Source organism: Myripristis murdjan, chromosome 21 (genome assembly GCF_902150065.1).
Source record: "Myripristis murdjan chromosome 21, fMyrMur1.1, whole genome shotgun sequence".
Taxonomy (NCBI): Eukaryota; Metazoa; Chordata; class Actinopteri; order Holocentriformes; family Holocentridae; genus Myripristis; species Myripristis murdjan.
This window is the reverse complement of record NC_044000.1, coordinates 15,280,989-15,302,338: the sequence shown is the minus strand read 5'-3', so window position 1 is coordinate 15,302,338 and position 21,350 is coordinate 15,280,989. Positions and strand designations below refer to the sequence as shown.

The 21,350-nt window shown below is 39.7% G+C and overlaps 2 protein-coding genes across 3 annotated transcripts in view; both read left to right on the top strand.

The window, feature by feature from the left end:
• The window catches only part of rbms1b (RNA binding motif, single stranded interacting protein 1b), a 29,059-nt gene extending 22,550 nt beyond the window's left edge, over positions 1–6,509 (top strand). Inside the window, exons 6-13 of one of the 2 annotated variants that reach the window (XM_030080571.1) lie at positions 832–911; positions 1,619–1,734; positions 2,025–2,074; positions 2,172–2,259; positions 2,582–2,632; positions 3,391–3,501; positions 3,685–3,765; positions 3,891–6,509. In XM_030080571.1, coding sequence (XP_029936431.1) covers positions 832–911; positions 1,619–1,734; positions 2,025–2,074; positions 2,172–2,259; positions 2,582–2,632; positions 3,391–3,501; positions 3,685–3,765; positions 3,891–3,962 — 649 coding nt within the window. In that variant the 3' untranslated portion in view covers positions 3,963–6,509. The remainder of the gene's footprint in view (positions 1–831; positions 912–1,618; positions 1,735–2,024; positions 2,075–2,171; positions 2,260–2,581; positions 2,633–3,390; positions 3,502–3,684; positions 3,766–3,890) is intronic. The other variant, XM_030080572.1, reaches the window with a different exon arrangement.
• Positions 6,510–9,238: 2,729 nt separating this feature from the next.
• On the top strand, positions 9,239–14,162 carry cd302 (CD302 molecule). Its single transcript, XM_030081387.1, has 6 exons — positions 9,239–9,531; positions 10,307–10,432; positions 10,567–10,677; positions 11,289–11,471; positions 11,658–11,681; positions 11,787–14,162. Exons 1-6 carry the CDS (start codon positions 9,444–9,446, stop codon positions 11,987–11,989), a joined length of 735 nt encoding a protein of 244 aa, XP_029937247.1. The 5' UTR covers positions 9,239–9,443; the 3' UTR covers positions 11,990–14,162.
• Positions 14,163–21,350: the final 7,188 nt, after the last annotated feature.

Sequence of the window (21,350 nt, the reverse complement as noted above, 5' to 3'; positions counted from 1 at the left end):
CAGGGACAAGCAGCAACATCCTCCTTACGTCAAAAAGCAACAGTCTTTATGCTAAATGTATTATTCATTGTGAGAAACACTAACATCATCGGTATTGATGTGACTACCAGTCATCTAACCTATGGTGTAACACTGATGTTTAAAAATGCTCCATGTAGCACCTTGGAATATATTAATGATTAAAAATACTGTTGGCCATTATGGGTCTCACATCGGAGAAATTCCTCTGATATTCAATATAATGTTAAAGGTTTTCTCTCTCTCAAAATCGGCTTCACTTGCTCTAAAATCAGTGCATTAAAGCCATAACTCTGCTGTTGATGACAGAGGAGCAGGAGGAGTTAATGTATGGATAAATGGAAACTCTTTTGAAGAATAGTTTCATACTGACTGGCATGGTTTAATTATAATGGTAATGTGGGCCCATTCCAGTCATGCTTGCATAACCAAACACTTGACTGAAAAACCTGGAAGGACTGGCCAGGCTCTTTATTCACATAGCGCAAGTGCTGTCTACATGCATCATAGGAATGTGCATGCATGCGCATACGTGCATGTGCATAGATGCATATGTGTGCATGTGCATGCTCACCTCTGTGTGGCTCATGTAGTCAAGACCTTACATGCTGTTTTCACAACCATAATCACCTCAGCTAAATTTTGGGCTTGCCAACGGGCTCAGATAAAAGTCATGTATATTGATCCGCCCATTCAAACTGAAAGAAAGCATTTCTTGGAAAGCACCTTCTGTTCCTCTCACCAACATCATGAAACGCTTTCTACTGCATCTGTCACTGATTTAATTATGCTTTATGTCTTCTATGATTCCAGGATGGAGTCAACTGAGAAATGCGATGCAGTCATTTCTCACTTCAATGGAAAGTTTATCAAGACACCTCCAGGCGTTCCAGGTAATTATTTTATATTATTTTCTAATTATTTATAATTATTTTATAATTAATTTGCACAATTATTAGCAGAGGCGGCAGTACTGAAATGGTATTTTCTACAGTGATGTTAAAATGATGTGCTTTAGCCATAACCACTGTCTTTTTTTCTAAATTAGCAAGTCAAGTAGCTGTGAACGGAGATGATGGGAAGAAATAATATAATTCAGCTTGCAATGATGATTATGTGTACAATGTTAATGGGTGGAGTTGTATAGGCAGGATGAAGTGGCCAGGCAGCTGATCTGTGCTCCCAGCAGGAGTCTGTGAGTCTGCTGCCTGGTAAAGAGCTCCTATACACTCAGCGCTAAGTGGCAGAGCATAGAGAAAGAAAAAGAGAGAGAGAGCTGCCTTGTGTGGCCTCCACTCCCACTCTAAGCTTTTTAATTGGATTATTAGACTGAAATAGTCTCTGCTGGCCTTGCCTCCTTTAGGAAAGGGAGGGGATTACAGCTCCACAGCTGCCAAATTAGATGTCTATGTTCCCAGGCTGGCGAGTAAATGCCCACTCCCAGGCTTCAGCCCAGCTCAAGGAGTGATTGACTGTGCAGAGAGCATGGCAGACAGCACCCTGCATGGACAGTGTTTCTAAAAAGAAAAAAAGAAAAGAAAGAAAGAAAGAAAATAAGAGAGCCCTACCTCTCTCTCTCTGTCTCCTTCTCTCTCTCTAGCACCCCCTGAGCCCTTGCTGTGCAAGTTTGCTGACGGTGGGCAGAAAAAGAGGCAAAGCCAGAATAAATTTGTACAAAACGGTCGTGCCTGGGCGAGAGATGGCGACACAAGACTGGTAAGTGGTGTTCTCTGCCCAGATCCTTTTCCCTCAGGAGGGAATCAGTGGTAGTAGTGGTATAATAAAGGTCCTCCATAGTATACAAAATGTTCATGTGTTCAGTGTCTACATAAACTGTGTTAATGCTAACAAACTCTAGATGCACTGAAAGTTTTTGCAAGTATTGTTAGAGCTAACTTTCCACGGGTGTTAATCATGAACTGGCTTGTGTGATGATATGAGCTGGTGATACACTGGAGTTGCATGCTTCAATTTAGTTGCCCAATCTGCTCCTTCCTCTACCCCAGGCTGGAATGACACTCACTTATGACCCCAGTGCAGCTGCTATGCAAAATGGGTAAGCTAAACAGCAAGAAATTAGATTGTACTGAAGTACTTATTTTCTTCTGCTTCATTTACTGTTTTTTTGTGTTTTTTTCTTCCTGTGCCCACAGGTTTTTCCCATCTCCATACAGTATTGCCAACCGGATGATTGCTCAAACATCCATGTCTCCTTATATCTCTCCTGTCTCAACATACCAGGTTTGAGTCCCTCTCACCCACAATTTACTGTACATGTAGCTTTAATAGTGCAAGGAATTGCAAAACTTTATAAATGTCTGTAAACTGGTATTTTATATGCATTCAGCAGTTGCATGTATAGTACCTCAGTATAGTATGTTTTTAATCATGTGTCATCACCTGTCAGAAACACGTCCTTTGTGGTTTTAGAGGTGTTGGTTAAAGCAAAGGGCACTGTGGCCTTTCATGCTCATTGCTGTTCCAATCACAGAAGCATGTGAGCTCTGGAAATAGCATATGCCTTGTGCCAGTGTGTTTACTGAGTCTGTGTGTGATGATCCAGGTGCAGAACCCCTCCTGGGTGCCTCACCAGCCCTACATCATGCAGCACCCAGTAAGAACAAATTCTCTTCAATTCATCGTTTCATCATCCTTGTCTCTTCTCCCTGTTTGATCCATTAACTCCAACCCTGATTCTCTCTTCTTCTTATCTTTCCGCAAAACTTTTCCCAGTGTTTATAACAGAACTGAGACATTGTTTTGTAAACAGACAGGCACGTTACAGAAGATTAGTAGTTGTAAGCATAAGGTGGGACTGATCATTGAGGATTTAGGGTGCTAAAGGGTTTGTATAGGAATGTAAAACACGCCTGCTTTGGAGATGCTTCATAAAGCTCTGCATTTGATGACAGATGCTGAACATTTTTTAGCAGATGGTTTTGAACTGAGAGATAAATGTCCTTTCTTGCTCTGTAAATGAGCCAACCTAGATTTGAAAATACTGGTACATACCTCAGGCAGAATAAGGCTGAGTGAAGACAACTTGTTAGACGTCTGAGACTGTTCATACTCTGCTATGAGTATAGAGAGCGAAGTCTGACGTTGCTTAGTTTCTCTTTGTCTGCAATCCAATCTTAGAGCACAACCCATGATGCATAGTTTAGAAAGGGCAATATGAAAATGTTATTTTAAGCCTATCAAATTTGACCACATATTCAGCATTTAACTGTTGTGACATTCTATTGTCTTTGTTCTCTTTCATGTCGATCTTTGAGTAACATTTTTGTTTTACAGAACAATATTCCTTAACTGTCTTTTGTGTCTCCACCCTCTGCATAAAGTAACTCTCACCCACTCACACTTTTCTTCCAGGGAGCAGTGATATCGCCCTCTATGGACCCAGCTATGTCACTGCAGCCTACTTCCATGATGGCACCTCTCACACAGCAGATGAGTCACCTCTCTCTGGGTAGCGCAGGAACGGTAAGAGATCGCCGCGTGGTAGTGTCACAGTATGAGTTCACACATTATGTTAAACGTGGGAATAATGTAGAATGGGCCTCATACAATCTAGGTGATAAGTAGCAGAATGCCCAGTATATATTAAGGAAATTGTTGTGAATATGGAGTGATTGGGGTTCACTTTGTCTGTCCTTCATTCTGCAGTTTATGCCCGCTAACACAGCTATGCAAGGAGCCTATATCCCCCAGTATGCGCATATGCAGACAACAACTGTTCCTGTGGAGGTTAGTGCAGTAGTCTCACTGTAGTCTGGTGTGTGTACATGTATCTTCATTTAAGACAACAGCTCATTGTTGGCAAAATGGTTGCATGAAAGGATTAGGTTTATCTTACTCTTGTTCTCTTCCAGGAAAATGGTGCACAGTCACAAGTGGAGTCATCTGGCGATCATTCCCCATATACCTATCAACAAACTAAGTAGTGCTGAGGTAACATTTGGACAACAGCTAAAACAATCATGGCTTCCTCAAATGCAATGGACGCTAAGGATTTTTCACTGTTTTGCACAGGTTCTGCAATTATTTCCTTGTGTTTATAATACGAATAAGTAAGACTATTTTTGGTATCAGTTCCAGATGGTGCAAATAAAATGATTGATTTCATCAAATGATGCTAATTATATCAAAAAAGACAAAAAAGTTTGAAAAAAAAGTTTTATTTTGATAATACAAAACGTTTATTTTTTACCAAGGATTGCCACAGGATACAAGAATCTAATGGGTCGTGTGACTAGTTGTTAAAAGTGCATGATAGTAATTATGTCTTTTGTTTATACTTCTATGACTTTTTTCTTTTTTTCTGAAGATTTATCAGCCAGACATCTTGAAAATGATGTTTTGTGCTTGCTGTGTGAGTGTTGCTATGGTGAAGTGTTAAGTGTTTTTTCTTGTAAAGTGATTTCTCTTAGTGCTCTAGATTGATCTTGCTGTCTGATAAAATTTGCCTTAATAGTTTCCATACAATAGCTGTACAGACCACCACAGAGGCCGGCAATGAGCAAAAAATGTTGAGAGCTCCTGCCTTGTAAATCAGCTATATAGGGCTTTCCTTTATAATTAAATCTGCTGTGTTAGATGTTTTTGCTTTTCCCCCTAAAACTAACATAAAAGAAATTTTAGACAAAAAAAGTTTTGAATGAAATGACTCTACATCTGATGATTTTTATTAGGATGTAATGTTTATTTAATCAGAGGACCTTACATGTCTCTGGTTGTTGGAATGTGGTAGAAATTCTGCTGAAAGATCACGTTTTGAATCTTGCCTTTTGGATTACTTGGTGTTGTAGATTAGCTGAAATGGACTTATTGGGGTGGGGGGAATGACACGGGACAATTGTTTTTGTTTGTTGGTTATTTTTTTTGTCTTTTTGGGTGATGTTCACTGTCATTTTGACAGGGTGTGTCTTTTTCACTTTTATTTGAAATGCTAACAGGAAAACATGGACTTGTGATTGTGCAAAAACTAATCAAAGCCTTGTATTACAACCTAGGCAAAAGTTCAATGAGTTGGGGGGAAATTGAGATGAATATATGGACTTTATTGCACCTCGCTCTTTGATAGGAAACACACAAACTTGGCACTTTCAATTGTAGTTTACTTCACCAAAGACTGTGAGCTAGTACACTGAGGAAATAGCATCATTTGTCTCTTTAACCAGGATATAATTGATCTGCAAGACAGATTGCAGTTTGGAGAATGTGCCTTTTTTGTACATGAACATTCAGTTATCATAGGTATTAGTAAAGTATGGAGACACACAAGCATGAGGGAAGGCTTGGATCCAACAAGTGCCACACATGGGTTTCATCACTACAGAAAAAATGGAAAATGCAACATAAAATTGATTACTAGATAGGAAAGAAGACAGTTTGAAACTATGAAATCACAATGATATACAATAGCAGTCCAGTCTGATACGGCGTAGCGCAGCAGATCATGTTTTTGCTGTTTGATTATTCTTTGATCATAGCAGATTAAAGCAGGCTTTTTGATTAAGGTGTCTTCCAAGAAGCCTGTGATTCGACCTGGTGGTCGGTCTGACCAGTTATCTACCTCAGAGTTTCCTTTCTCCTCTGTATTAGGCCGGGTTAGCAGGTCCAGCCCGCCCTTCCAGACCAAATGCCACGCTCAGGAGCTGGCCACATACAGCTGTTTCCTTTCAGGTTGTTTTTAATATTTTTTGATTTTCTTCAAACCTATTTTTTTATGATGTATTATCGTAATCATGATGAGGGCAATTGTGCATAGAGCATATTTTTACTCATGTTCAGACATTCAGTTTCATAGTTTCAAAAGAACTGCTGCTTTCATGGCAATAGAGTCCAGAGGCTGATCTAAGTTCTTGAAGACCAATGAAAACAAAGCGTTGTGGTATTCACTGGATCTGTGCTCCTAAAAACAAACATCTTTGTTGCTTTGTCTAGCGTCCAGACAGACTTGCAGCAGCATTTCCTCTGTAGTTGGCTAGAGTGTGCTACAAAAGTAAAGGGCCGTTGTGACTATACTTGAGATTTCTGTGTAATGCCTGAGACTGAGAAGTAATACTGTTGAGTCTTGTGAGGTTTATGCTGCTAGTGGTGTCTGAACCAAGTGCCATAGTATCTGGGTCAAGAGTTGGAAAGGTGCATCAAAGAAAAAAATGCTCATATAATTAACCACCATGTTGAACAGTCATTAAGTTATATGAAAAAGTAATAATTTATGAAGAGTTTTGTACAGACAGCTTGAGGAAATAAAAGATTTTCATAGAGATATCTATATGAAAGTTAATTTTTTATTTTGTTTTACATGTGCCACACATTTGCCAGTGGTAACTTGTATGTCCAGTTTAAGGAATCCTTCCTCTGTATGTTTGTTTTGTAGTGTTTGTTAAAGCCAAAGACTTTTTTTCAGTAGATTGTTACTTAAGGTTAATTTCTGTTTATTCTTTGACGTTTTTTGAATAAAAACTTCAAAAACTTCCAACTTCTATCGTGATGGGTCCAGTTTTTGTTGCTGAGGAGAGCTGATTTGCTTTGACATCACCTTTGAATAAAACATTACATCTCATCTCACTTTATTATAGTGAGGTACAGTAAACCTCAATAACTCCTAGTGTGCAGTCAGTTCTATGTTAACCTTTTACTGATAAGGAGGAAATTATGCAAACACTTTTTTACATAACATTTTTCAACTGGTATCACACTGTACCTGTGGAAATCACCCTACAGTGGCATAATACATATGTGCATACTTTCTTTTAATGCATTAAATTTCCGATGCACTCAGAAGTTATTATTCAAAACAGTTTTGCTGTCATGGAAGTAAATGCACTGTATGCAGTTATCACTGAAATTAAATGCCTTCAACATATTTTGGATTAATGCCCAGGCCTTGGGGAAAAATAGCCCTCTGCATTATGATCTAGTTTGCTTGTACATCTTAGCTTGTAAAAAATAATGTGGTCCTCAAGATTTCTACCATTTTTCTTCCATTTTCTCCCTGGGTTTCCTTTAAGTCACAAGGAATGCTTTGATCAAAGGTCAAACAACTGAAATACAACTGGAAATAATACACAGCAAAGGTGAATATTGTGTGCTGGTATCTCCATTTGTTTCCTGTGGGTGATTTGATAGGAATCTGGATATGCCTTTGGAGTGAATATTTAATATTTTTCACTGCTTGATGTACTGTATATTGTCACACCTCAAAGGAATATGCACCATTTGCAGGATAAGCTCATTAAAAAAAAAATCCTCTACAAGATGCCCTGTTGGTCGTAGGATCATTCATGCCTTATATGGTTTCTCTAAATATAAAATTAAACTATGGCTTTTAAGTCAAGAAAGTATCAATTCCAAGAGGTATTTCATGTGATATTGGTGGAGACAACTGATTGCTTTTACAGTTCTGCTGCAAGTTCTCCATAGATTGACGTGTACAGCCAGCTCTGGTCCAGTACACGCAGAAAATGGTATAAGCAAAAACATCATCTGTTTACCTCTTCCTACCAACCAGCAGCTGTAAAAGGTCAAGCACTGCTTAACCCTACTCTGCCTGCACAGAAAAATATGACCACAGACTGAAAAGCTCTCATTTACTGAAGCAATTTTTTCTAGTATGTTTAGTGTTTCTCTATACATTACATAATAAACCATAAGAGCTGGATTTAACAGTTAACATGCTACCAAAAGTCCCACTTCCACCCAACCTATCCCACATCTAATAGGTGGAAGATGATCACAGTCCACTAACATCTTAACATATGTATTTACATCTTCAGTTATTCTGAATCTCACCATACAAGCAGAGGAAATAGAGCACAAATGCACTCTACTCCAGCATCAATTCGCTGTGCTCCAGACTCTGAGCAAGACACCAGCTAGTGGCACTGTAGCTAAGCCCGTCTGTTGTGTTGGACTAACAGTATGTATATATGACCACACTTTTCAACCCAGAGGGCGAGGACCAAGTGAGGACTATCAACACTGTCTCATGGTATTGGTGAGAACATGTATGGCCTAAACAGGGTGAGTCGGGGTACCAGAGGGTGTAGAGGGGGGCTGGGGGAAGGAGAGGGTGCTCTGTAGGCTTGAATGAGGCAGTCTGTAACCAGGCCTTGCCATAGCAGATGGGTCCCTCCGGTACCCTGCAGGGTGTTGTGCCACCCTACGGGAAGCCACCAGCTCCAGACGAGGAGTGAGACTCGCGCTCCAGCTGTCTGTGGTTGTGCCACCTGCGCCTACAAGCCATGTAGTGGGCAGCTCCTCTTCCCCCTTTACAGCACCACTCTGCCCCTGACGCTGCCAGCGTGTCCCTCCCCTTCCCGTACAGGTAAAGTGTCCTGCATCTATGCCACTCCTGACGCCTGCGGACCTCTCCTTACACTGGCAGCCTGACAAGTAAACACAGATCATACTGATTTTCAAGAAACATTATCTTATTATAGTGCTGCAAATATTCTTTATTGCAGTATAATTACAAGGGTGGAAAACAACACAGAAAAGAACTTCAGTACATGTATTTGAAATTGTTTAAACACTTAAAAAAGTACACATTGTTATTATTATTGTTGTGTTTGGTCCATAAATTGTTAGGCTACAGAACATGGACTTGCACAACAATAGCATGAGAAAATAAACCTATTGCTTGATAATGCACCCCTCCTTTATTGGCAATTGAGTCTAAAGCCACTCAACATACAGTTAAAGACAGGGGTTTACTAGTGAACTTTTGCATGTTTTTGGTATAAAGCGCCCCGCCGAAACTTAACCAATGGCTTTCTGTGTGTGACACACATAAGTCCATCACACTCATGGTAAAACACAACCCTCACCCAGGTGGTGCATCCTGAAAAACCCTACGCTTATAGCACCATCTAGAGGCCTCTTTCACTTGTTGTTAGTGGAAGACTACATTTTGTGTTTTCATGTTATGAGCTGGTAAAGGCGGCCTTTTTAGCTGTGGCTGTTGGCAGTTCATGATTGTGTTGAAAATAATATCGATGAAAGGAGAAGACAATATTTCCAGAGGGACACTGCTAACGTATCTAGGGAAAAAAATCTCAACATTATAGAAACTGTTATTGCAACTTATCCGATAAGAAATAACATTATTGCGATATTGTACTATGATAAAAAGTCACCTGACCACGACAAGCTCATATGTGTCGCTGGATAATTCAAGGCATGATTTTGACTGATTGATGCACAGGGTTTCCAAATGCTGCGACAACCGGAGTAATCTAAATGGAGTAAAATCAGTGCGGACGAACCAATTTAAGGCAGACATATTCATTTTTCAGACTGAACAGTAAGGCGCTCCGCTGTGGTGCTGTGGGTGGGATCTCCCTCATGCGGCGGCGCTGTGAGAGTTGAAAAACACTCCGCAAACTAGTTTGGTGCCATAATTTGGTGTCGCTGTCATGGAGTCGCATAAGAAATACATGTCACCTTCATTCCTATGCTGTATTGTTGTGTTGTGTATCCATCTGCAGTCATCTTTAGCGGGAGGTAAGTCGTCTGGAAATCAGTCTTCGTTGCAGGTTAGGTTACTGTGTGCGCAGACTTGCTTTCTGCAAAGTAGATAAAGTTAGTAAAAACAAATTGTACTTAGCGCCGTGTAGGCCTGTGTGTTTTCTCCGGACTGCGCCTGCATGTGCATTTTGTTTTTGGTGCATTTTCAAGTTGTTTACTGTGAGTCGCTACATTTTAGATTGTGGTAGGTTGCTCAACTCGTGACAGGCACCCTTCCCCGGATGTCTGGACACTGACGGACACATTTTCAAATGCCTGTACAAGTTTAACGCCAGACCACACTGTTAAGGAAGAAGTGCACCAGAGGCTCTGGGTTTGCCAGTGTTGCGTAAACGCAAATAAAGTCCTGCTGTCAGCTGCGTTTTTGCCTCTTCTGTTGAACTTGTAATACTCAAGTATAACAAATAACATGCATCAAATGACATTTGGCACTAAAACCTTGACTTTGAGCAAGCGGAGCAGTGACTGTTAGTGTATTATCATGTGATCAGTGTGACAAATTATGTTGCAGAGATACACACAGAAAATGGTTCCTGGGTGCTGCTCTGAAGTGATTTCTCTCTCTCTCTCTCTCTCTCTCTCTCTCTCTCTCTCTCTCTCTCTCTCTCTCTCTCTCTCTCTCTCTCTCTTCCACTTAGATTCCTTGCAGTTATTGCTTGATTTTTGCTCTTTGTAATAAGAGTAAATACAGCAAGATGAACTTTAGGCTGACTTGGGTTAAGCAGAGTTTTTGTCTCATGGCTGTCCTCAGATTGCCCCGCAGACGGACGAACCTGGGTGCCCTTTGGACAGAGATGCTACCACTTTGTCCATGGAGAAGAAGACACAATTAAAAGCTACACCATTGAAAGAGCAAAGTCTCTCTGCCAACATTTTGGTACCCAAGTCGCTGTATTTTCAGTATATTGTCAAGTAGCTATATTGTCAAAGAGAAAACTCTTTTTGAAATGGGCCGTTTTCTCAGTATGTGTTGTGATGAAGAGACAATATGCTCTCATGTTTTTTTTCCAGAACTTGTGACCATCCAGAGTGCCGAGGAGAATGATTTCATCATTAATTATAGCCCACATGTGTGGAAAGGAAAGATAAACGTGTGGCTTGGCATGTTTTTTGACACCGACAGTAAGTACCATGTGACTGCATGATGGTGAAAGATGTAGCAATAGTCATTCATAAAAAAATTTAAATAACAGATATTGTTATATCTTTTTTGTAGGGGGGTCATGTGATTAGTTAGGTAGCATGTAGAAAACGAGATGTTTCCGAAACTCATCAAGCCTCTAGTAGGTTCATGGTTGATCAAGCCTTATATTCCTCATCTTGTGCTCTAAATGTCATTTTCAACAGCTCTAGTTATTTGTCTCTTTGGTGAACAGTCAGTTCCTCTTTGAAACTCCTAACTTTAGGAAATCCTGTTCTTATGAAGCCCTTCATGGGAAGCAAAACGGGAAGCTAAACTAACACAGAAGAAACAGCCAATCAAAACCATGTTTTACTTTGATGTGTTAAACCTGGTTTGATGTCAAAGGGAAAAAGTGGACACAAATGATTTTCTTTGAACAAGGTTATTTTGTCTGTAATCACAAGTCTCTCTGCAGAAAGCAGTAAGAACAAAGGCAAGACAAAAGAAAGCACAATAAGTCCACCATTACGATGGTTCAGTGACACTAGCTGGATACAGGCTTAGTATCCTGGCTACATGTGGCATCTCAGTGATAGGTATGTCTTGGCAGGTGAGCACATGAAGTGGCTCGGTAAGGAAACTGTGAGCTACACAAACTGGGAATACAGCCCAATTCCGTCTGACCTTGCGGCCGTGGATACATGTGTGGCACTGCACAGCGACTCGGGAAGGTGGGAGAACATCAGCTGTCAGGACGAAGTGGAGAATGGAGTGATCTGCGAGACGACTCAGAGTAAGGCCTTGTCCTTCACTTCATGGTTTTTATGTGATGAATATTTACATCAGTCCTTGTCTTTGACCTGTTGATGTGCTACATAAGTTTCTCAAAAAGACCGATCCATTTATAAAGTGTGTGAATTTAGATCAATCGTTTGTTGTTTTCAATATGCTCCACTTACATGTTTGGTTTGTTTTTCAGTTACACCCGGGGAAGGCAAGCAGAGTAAGTAGACCTCTGAACTTTTGTTTGCCATGTTTTTTTTACTTATTCCTCAGTGAGCTTGTGTATAGTAGTGACCTTCCTTGCATTGTTATTTGTCCTTCTCAGAAGCTAGCCCACTGTTGTCTGCCTTAGTCATTCTGGCTGTGGTCGCTATCATGGGAATCTCAGCAGTCATTTGGTTCCTGCACCAGAAGCACAATCTTGGCTCCACCATCTTCACTGCATTTGAGTACCACCCTCCATTCCGGGCGCCGGCTGCAGACGAGTCCTGCCTGGTGATGGCTGAAGAGACAGACAGCATGCCGTAGGAGGCCTTTTCTCAGTTCTGCAACAGGCCGCCTCAGGCTTTCCTCATTGGCTACATTCACATGCAAAGGGAATTCCATTCTTAACCCAGTTACTGAACCAGTTTGGAGTTAACACATGTAAATATCAAAACTCTGTTAGAATAACCAGATAAACTTGTAATCTGATTATGAGAACCAAATCCTGCCTTACACTGATATTAAATGTGTTACTGTGGCATGTAAAAAATACTACTACTTTGAGGATAAACACAGAAAAATACAGTGGTAGGAGCACTGAGAGTGTCTCCTTTAGAGTTGAAGAGGAAGGCTATCTCAATGTCAAAACGTGAGCATTCTCATAATGAAAATGATGCTGAATTAAATGTCCTGATGTCTATGAGGAGTGCTCCTACTGACATGCAGTGAATTACTCCACTGTGTTTTGCGGTTTATCTAAAAAGGCTTGAGTGGTAGCGCTCTCTTTGGTGTTTGAACACAAAACCTTAACAAATAATCTTACTCCTTCAACTTTTGCATTTTTGCCATCTGCACAAATTCAGACTTGCCAGCATCACCTGTAAATTTCTAAGGTGAGTGGATTTACAGCAGCAGCTATAGCCTTAAGTTCTTGTCATCTGTGATTCAGTGTTTTTTAAGGGATATTTGCCTGTAACCTCAGGTTATTTGTTGGGAGCATACGGATTGCACAGCTTACTACCGGGATCATCATTTCTTTCTCATTCATTATAAGTAACTTACTGTTGTTCAGTGAAAATGAGGGATTAGCTGGTGAGCAAACCTTTCATACTTCTTTTCTGGGCGGACAGAGAAATCCTGTTAAATGGTTTATTCATGGAAACGGATTCTCAAAGGCACATGTAAATAGCTTAATCTGAGTAAGAATATAGCCAGAATGTGGCCGATAGTTGCCTTGTTTATAACAGCTAATTTTATTTGTGTGGAAAGCCATACCAGACTAATACACCACACAGACTTGTCCTGGCCAGTTTCTCTGCACTCTTTCTGAACAGATTAATCAAAAATGTTAATGTTAGAGTAGAGCCACTGTCTCTTAAAAGTAGTGCCACAATGGTAAAACTATCCTGTTACTTTCAGGCATATTTCCTAGATGGTGGTGATGATGGGGGTAAATCAAGAATGGCATTTCAGATATGCTCAGCATTTGTAAATGTTTAAGACAGTTTAATAATGTAATATTTAACTTAGATCCCCATTAAACACAATTTTAGAACTAACTATTCAGTATTATTTCCCATTATATTTCCCAAATATCTAGATTTTTGTACTGAAGAATATTGAAAAATGGGAAACCAGTGGATGTATTGTAGATCAAAAGTGAGCTATTGCATTGATGAACTGTCCCTTATTACTGTTACACAGTCAACAGCATGAATGCATTTTTTTTTTTTTTTAAGTCACTGTGCAATATCAGAGACACATTTGGCTGGATCTGAGCCCTTGTTTGTGTGTTTTCCACAGTAAAGTGTGTCTGATTGTAATTAGGGCCTGTCTTGGCCTGTTTTGAATTGATCTGAACCACGAGGTGACACTAACCCGAGAACGGTAATTGGAAATGTGTGCTGAGAATTATATTTAACTCAACTTTGTGTTGTCCAGGAGGGTTGTGAGAAAAGTAGGGGAAAGGAATAACTACATCAGCTTCCTCTCCATATTCTGTGATCCGTATAGAACATTACTGCTAAATATATATCTGTCAATGCATAATTGAATAGAAAAAGATGAATTAGGACACCAAAATTGAGCATAGAGTCTAATTAGTCCTGCAAGAATATCTAAATCACTGTCATCTGAAGGCATGAAAAGTGTCATTTCCTCTAAATGTCTACCTGGACTGCCTCTGTTGACCTCTGGCCATGAGTTAAGATGAAATAGAACTAAAGGTAGAAAGCAACAGGAGATGTATTTTTATATTCATGCACATCTATTTTTAAGTCTCTAGAAAAACAGGGAGTCTATTTCTGTTGACAAATTTGGATCTTGGCTGCAGTTGCCTTTTTGATGACAAATGTATAACACCTTAGGGTATTGATGTACTTTTATTGAGATGTTTATAAAATGTATAATTTGTAATTTTCTTTAGTCAGTATTGAACTGTCAAATGCATTTGCGCACCCAAGAATCATTAAAGTGAGCACACTCATTGAACCGTGAACAATTTTTTTTTTTTTTTTCCAGGAATGCCATTGTAATTCATAGTTATGGCCACTAGATGGGACACTGAGACACATTTCGAGCTTCAGTCTTTGGGTCCTTTGCAGCAAAGACTTTGGTTTTTTACCAGTAGGTGAAGTCCAGAAATGTGGAAAACGATCAGTTTAATGCATCTTTTGAATTACTCGTTAATACACTAAGACAGCAGAATGATCTAAAAGGTTGAAGTTGTTTAAGTTGTTTGGAAGTATGTGTCTCTTTAGCCTTTTGGTGAGGAAAAAAACAGATAAATCCATTTGAACATGCAGAGTAAGGCAAATGCTGTTATCAGATGACATTCAAGATCCAGTCAACCTGAAGAAAGCTCATTTGATCATCCAAGTAAAAGTCCTCCTCAGTGCATCAGAAAATCATCTAGACCTGCAGTGATAGCCAGTTAAAATGGTTCGAGAGTGGGAAGTGCAGATGTACAGAAGTGATCCAGTGAATGCAGACATCAGTGGAAATTGTGCCATGGACAAAGGAACTGAACCAGGTGGACAACAATGGGAAACAAATTATCCAACTGATGGACTAGACACCACATATATATTCAGAGGTTTATGTGTAGGTTGGCTTGGGGTGGGGGGATCTTGGACTGCGGCCTCACATTCACATTATTTAGAATTTGCTCTTACTTTTTGCCCAAGGCTTAGTGTATCAGAATATAACAAAACCACTTGAAATGAGTCATGCTTAAGCAGAGCTTAGAAATGGCTTACTTGCCTGGATTTCAGCAGATGTGCAATTACAGAGGAATGCTATCAGACATATCTACTTGTTAAACTCAACTTCACCAGTTTTCGCAAGACCCAATGGTCTGATTCACCCTCTTTGCTTTGGACAAGGCAGCCATGAATATGCAACAAAGCATAATTTATTAGCTGGGAATACAATAGCCGCTTGCTGTGAAAGCACTCATCTGTGAATGGAAGCTTGAACGATGCATTTAGAATGCTTGGTGAGTGATTTTAAAAGTTCCCTTCTTCCCCCAAGAGCTTACAAGGGCCGCCTGAATATTAGCTGAACACAGACTACACAAAGATTTGTCTTTTGCTTTAACACCACAGACAAGCATTTAACTCCTGTATCACCAGCAACAGACACGACAAACTAAGAATTTACAACATTTTCTTATGCTCTCGTTCAGTAATGAGGGAAAAAGACTGCCATGAAACGGAGGGTATTCTTCAATTTAAATGTGTTTTTTCTGCACAGAGGTAATTATCATAATTAATTGTAGCATTAATACAGGTGGAAAAGCTTCATTTGATGTTTTTGGGAATAATGGAATTTACTCTGATTCATAATGACCTTTTGTGGCATACCCATTTATTTTTCAAAACAGATCTTGGCTTAAGTATTTTATCAATCGGCTCTGCTCCTTCCCTCAAATTGCCTTGCTGTTTTACTCTAAGGTGTAATAGTTTCGTGTCACAGAGGGGCTGTTGTCTTATCATTATGGCAGTAATGGCCTATTTTTGCTCAAATAACGGCAAATGAATTTTATTCACACATCTGCCATGCCACTGCCTGGAGGAGGAAGGGTCTGCACTGACCTGAAATGACTAATTAAAATGGACAGTGGTGTGCATGAATAAGATATGACACAGAGTGACAGTTGGAATGAAAATGAGAGCCACAATGGATCACAAGACATCAGTTCATCAAGCCTGTGAATTATTGTGTTATCTGTGGACAAAAGATGCAGCTCACTAAAAAGATATAGTATCAAGCAAAACTTAACCCCAAGCCTGGGAATCTCTCAAACACTAGCCAAAGGTCTTGAACAGTGTGGAGGCCTTGGGTGAGTCAGTGTACACTTTAGATGTTTATTACTACAATGGGAACAGCTAATGTACCCAGTCTCACATACCATATATGTGACTGCTGTCTGCTGAATGTAAGGCAATGCTGTCATCTAAACCAACATCTTTCCTGGTTTTCTGGTTTTCCCACAATCCAGTGATTCTTTTAACTCAGTGTTTCATTAGATATCAGTCCTTTCTGCTCTTACTCATCCTCTATTCATGCTTCTAGCCTTTTCAGGGATAGGTGTCTGCGGACAGAAGTGCAGAGCATCTGTTTCTCATGTTCTGGAGGTCTCATGTTTCCCTCTCATTCACTGTCCTGGAACATGCTCCAATTAACAGAGGAAAAACAAAGGCCACTATTTAGATGACTGCTCCCTGAATGGCCATTATAAATTAAGTCTATTTTTAGTCAAGACCCCTCTTTGTGCAACGGCAAGAAACCCTGTCCTTAGAAATGGAATGAGTAGAATGACCAGCCACGGCACAGTCATTTCTACCCTTCCCCTGTGCTATCTACAGTACAAAGCGAGATTGTGTTTTAATGTGCGTGTTTAAAATGATTGCTGAAATCTGATTTTTTCAAAAATTTTATGTTAAGAGTGCTAACTCTTAATTTGGGTTTAGTGCAAAGAAAATGTGAAAAAAAAAATCAACATGTAAATGCATTGTTGAAGTCTATTAAATTGTCAGAACTTACACCAGTAAGTAATCTTTCACAGAAGGATCTGCATGAAGCTTGGGCACTTAGCTTATTTTCAAGGCCATCCTTGTAATATTTAATCATTGCACTAGTTGGTAATCTTGATTTAGCATTTCATGTTCAAGCATGGCAAAGATGCTATAGTCACTGTAAATTTTGATTAGTCATTATCTTGATAAATCAGAGCTTTACAAAGGCAGACCAGGCCGCATTTGGAGATGCATTCCATGATGTATACGACTGACCATACAAAGTTGAATATTTAACAATGGCATGGACAATTAATATATGTTTTTCTCTTGCACATGTCTTGCAACTGGTCAGCATAAAACTGATGTAAGCATTGTACAAGGGCCTGTAACTGAATGAAACCTGTGTGTTGCAAACACAGAGACACACACATAAAAAAAAAAAAACATAAAACTTTGTAGATGCATTTATCCTCTTATTTTTTTTTCTTTGAGACAATGTGCCATTTTCTAAATCAAATGCGTGTGCAATGCTGGAAGGCTCCTGTTTTAATGGGATCAGAGCACTGTGCACTGAGATGATTAAAATCTGTATTCTTTAAATGTGTCAGGCAAAAATCAGCGATGGTGAGCCCAACTCCTGTGCCTTATGGGTATCCTGGGCTTTCTGCGGACTGATAGAAAAATAATAATTAAAACAAAATCACCATCTTAATTTGTTTTCCATCTGTTTCCTGAGAGATCATCTTTGCTGTGTCTTTGGTATCTCATTATACTTTCTAATCAAGACTCTTTAAAAATCCCTTTAAAGGGGGACAGGCTGTGTGCCCTTCCCCCAGCATGCTGCTTGCATTGCAGCCATTGGACTGCCACTTATTATGTTAGAAATGACCAAGGTAAAGCTGACATTTTGATTGTGTGTGCAAAGCCCTGGCCATGAAAGGCTTTTACAGTGATGCAACTCTGATCTATTTCATTACTCACTCTCCCTGATGAAGATTCTCCAATGCAATTAAAAACCTAGGTATCCCATGGCTGGGCTGACAAAATCATCAAATCATTTTTCTTCTCTAACTATAGCCGTTGATCCAGGCCGGTGTGTGTTTCATCCAGGCCAGTCAGTCGCTCCTCTGACTGCAGTGTCTGAATTGAAGAATAAATAGGGAGAAAAATCAATGAACACAAGGGATGGTGAACAAGCAAATAAAACTGTTTTAAATTACAAATGCTGAATAAGGAATTTTCTCTGCATCTTTAATTCAAGTGTGTCTTTGTGTCTTAATTACTGTATCCAATTACCTCGACTTCATGTACAATTTGTTTTGGCAAAAGGTGCAGTCCTTTGAATTAAAACCCCCTCTGTCCCCTGCACACCGAAACAGCTGCTGTCTCTGTCTCTTTAGTAAGAATTATACCGCATCTTTAAAAGACAACTGGGACGAAGACGAGTAATTGCAAGTGACACACTGCTCCAGCTGTCAAGAAATAAAAGTACTTGCTGAACTGCCTTTGTTTTCTTTGATTCTCATATCAATCCTAACCTCCAAGGGAAAAAAACACCTTTTTCCACACTTTACAGCTTTTGATTCAAGTTATACATATTTTGTGGATATTTTTATATAATGGATCTACATCAGTGACACATCAGTGTTTCTAGTGTACTGTGTTTACTGAAATATGACCCACGCCTTGTCTACAGCCGGACTAAGTGACAAGGTCTCAGTTTAGTTGCTGATTCTCTGCTTGTTTGTTGGCAGTCCTGGCCCAGATATTCACTTTCATGAAAGAAGAGGTCTTGATCAGCCCTACTTGTATGACCTGAGCCATATATGGCTCAGGTCATACAAGCATATTGCATATATGCAATAAAACAATATTAATACTATTTAAAGTTTCTGTATCTAGTGCGGCTTTTAATCCCTAATACTAACAGCTCCCGTCCAAGTGAGAAAGGCCAACATCTGTTCCCCTGGTCAAAATAGACATACCTATTTTTGCTATACTGTTTGCAAACTGTAGCCTATCCTATTATGGCACTGTCATAGCTTAGTGACCTATTGTGGTTGCCCTCCTTGTTCATTTACATAACAAGCAATGCCAGTAACATTATGCTTCAACCACATAAAATGCAGTTTCTAAAACCCAATGTTCTTCAAGCCCTACAATTTGAAAATGAACAGAAGTACCAGTAATAATTGTTTTCACTAATTACTGGCTTAATTAGTAATGATTAGTCCATCTATTAATTGGTGTTAATCCAAACCCTGAAGAATGAAGCATCTTACAAATAGCCTACATATTAAGCTAGATTAAACACTTTGTATTCACTCGACTAGCCCAGGCCTATATGAAACCAGGGATCTAAAGGAATATAAACCAACTTAAAGCTGAGTTTAAACCACCGTTGTCAAATTGTTTACTCACCTCTAATGTACATATAGAAATAGTCAAATAGTAGTAATTAAGCAGAATTTGGCCGATGTAGATAATAAAACATTAACCAATAACATTTTAAAAAATGCATGTAATTACATCATTTATTCTGTTTGTTTGTTTGTTTGTTTGTTTATTCATTCATTCGTTCATTGGCTGGCGGTTGCTTCCTTTTTGGCGGCCAGCAACTGGAGCTTTACAGTCGCCTAAGCCAGCTTCTTGAGATCAGTTTACCCAGCGGTCATGCCCGTATCTTTGTGCACTTGCTGACAGATTCAGTATCCTGCAGTTTTGAGAACAAAAGTTTGTATTGTAGAAGCCTCAAGCTGACGTCACTTGTCTTTAGTTGCTCGGAGTGAAGCTGAGGAGAGTCTCTTCCATCTGCTGTTAGACACCAACTGGCTACACACTCAGTCACACTCTCACCCCGACTCAATTACGGACCAATTGTCTCTTCATCTCCTGCCACCGTACTCAAACAGCGCAAATTTGGAAGTAAATGAACACGGTTATTTTTTCACTTCAAACTCCAGAGGGATACGCTGACTGACGACGATAAGGTGAGTTTTATTGACCACGTTTTGCGGCGGGAAGTTTGCTAGCTATGATCCTGGTCCAGTTTTGTCATTTCACTGATTCTGTCAATTGGCTAACGGCTAAGCTAACGTTAGTTTGTTAGCCAGTAGCGGTAGCATCCCCCTCGACACTTGCCACATTGTAACGCTATCTGTTGTGGGAGTTAAGCGCCGTGACACAAAATGGTCATTTGCCTAACACGTTTACGAAACATCCCGTTGGGCACTTTGTTAACAAAATTTGACAAGTGTCGCCGTGATTAAATGGATAACTTGGTGACAAGACGAGAGTGTTCTGTCACCGGAGTTGAGCAACTAACGTTATCGTTAAACACCGGCACTTGAGATCCAGGCAGTGCTGCTCGTCCAGTCTTTTCATTACCTTGCAGCGCGGATTTTGTCTTTGTAGCCAGCAGGTCCACTTTGCGGATCCACTGCTCTCTCGGAAACGCCACTGAAACCTCGCCTAACTAAATAAATTAATTAACTTGTTCAAATATCAAATCATAAAGCTCACACACAACGCTCCGTACAGTTGGTGATATCAAATCAAAAGTAGTATCCTCCTGCCTGGGCATGCTTTGGAGTTTTTCATGACATGAAAGAATACAATAAATCAACATAAAAGTCTAGGTGTTTTCATGTTTTTTTTTTGTTTTTTTTTTTAGCTTCTTAAACTTAAGCATTTAAGGGTTTGCTGGTGGTATCAGGGTATCAAATGGGCAGTATGTCGGGTCGAGGCTCCCCCTAAATCTGCCCTTTTTTGTTGCTTCCTCATAAAGGAGAGCGCAGCTAATGCTGCAGCTGCGGTCTGGGTTGAAATTTACCCTTTGTGTTTATGACAATATCCTCCATTTTTCTGCTTTCCTATAGCTTAACAACAAGCCATTCGCCATTTTGGGGTATTTAAATTGCTATAGTCCACTGATACGATGCTTTTATGTTAAAGTTAGGAAACTTTCGAGGCGGAAAGATCAGGATGATACTGGTTTATATTCAGCTGAAATTGTGAAGAATGTCTTACTTTACCCTTCACACTGTTGAAGATTTCATCACACACGTGAGAGGTTGGTTGCTTTTTTTCATGTTACTTTGGGTTAAGTGGATGAAATTTAAAATCTAATTTGAATGGGCATTTTATGAAATTGCAGCACCCCAAACTACCATGTGGTCCACTTTATGGTGAAATATCAGAGTATGTTGGCCTAGCCTTCAAAATATATTTTTGAAATCATGTAGTGATGCTTATAGCAAAAATCAGGATGGCAGGAGAACAAATCAACTTTGAAGTCAGAAATCAGAGCAGTTTCAGACAGCCAAGTGAATAGAGATTTAATTGAACCTATCACATGGTAAAGTTGTGTCACTCTCATATGCAAGTACACTAAAGCCAAGGAACATCTTCCTTGAATGCCCTCTGCCTCTTTCTGTCAGTTCCTAGACTTGACACCTGTTTCAGTTTGTTAGGATGTTTGTTAGGATGCTTGGAAATCAGCAGCAGCACACAAAGGCACATGCATAAATACTTGGGGCACACAGCCAAAAACTGTGGAACACTCAAGTTAACTTTGATGTAAATATATTCAAGGTGAGTGACATTGTTTATTTTTGTAACATTAAGAACAAATCTACTTAATGCTACCAAGCATTGCCATACAT

Coding starts and splice junctions, on each gene's coding strand:
- cd302 (XM_030081387.1), top strand. CDS start 9,444: ATGGAGTCGCATAAGAAATACATGTCACCTTCATTCCTATGCTGTATT. Junction 10,433..10,566: donor GTCTCTCTGCCAACATTTTG/GTACCCAAGTCG, acceptor TTTTTTTTCCAG/AACTTGTGACCATCCAGAGT. Junction 11,472..11,657: donor GATCTGCGAGACGACTCAGA/GTAAGGCCTTGT, acceptor TTTGTTTTTCAG/TTACACCCGGGGAAGGCAAG.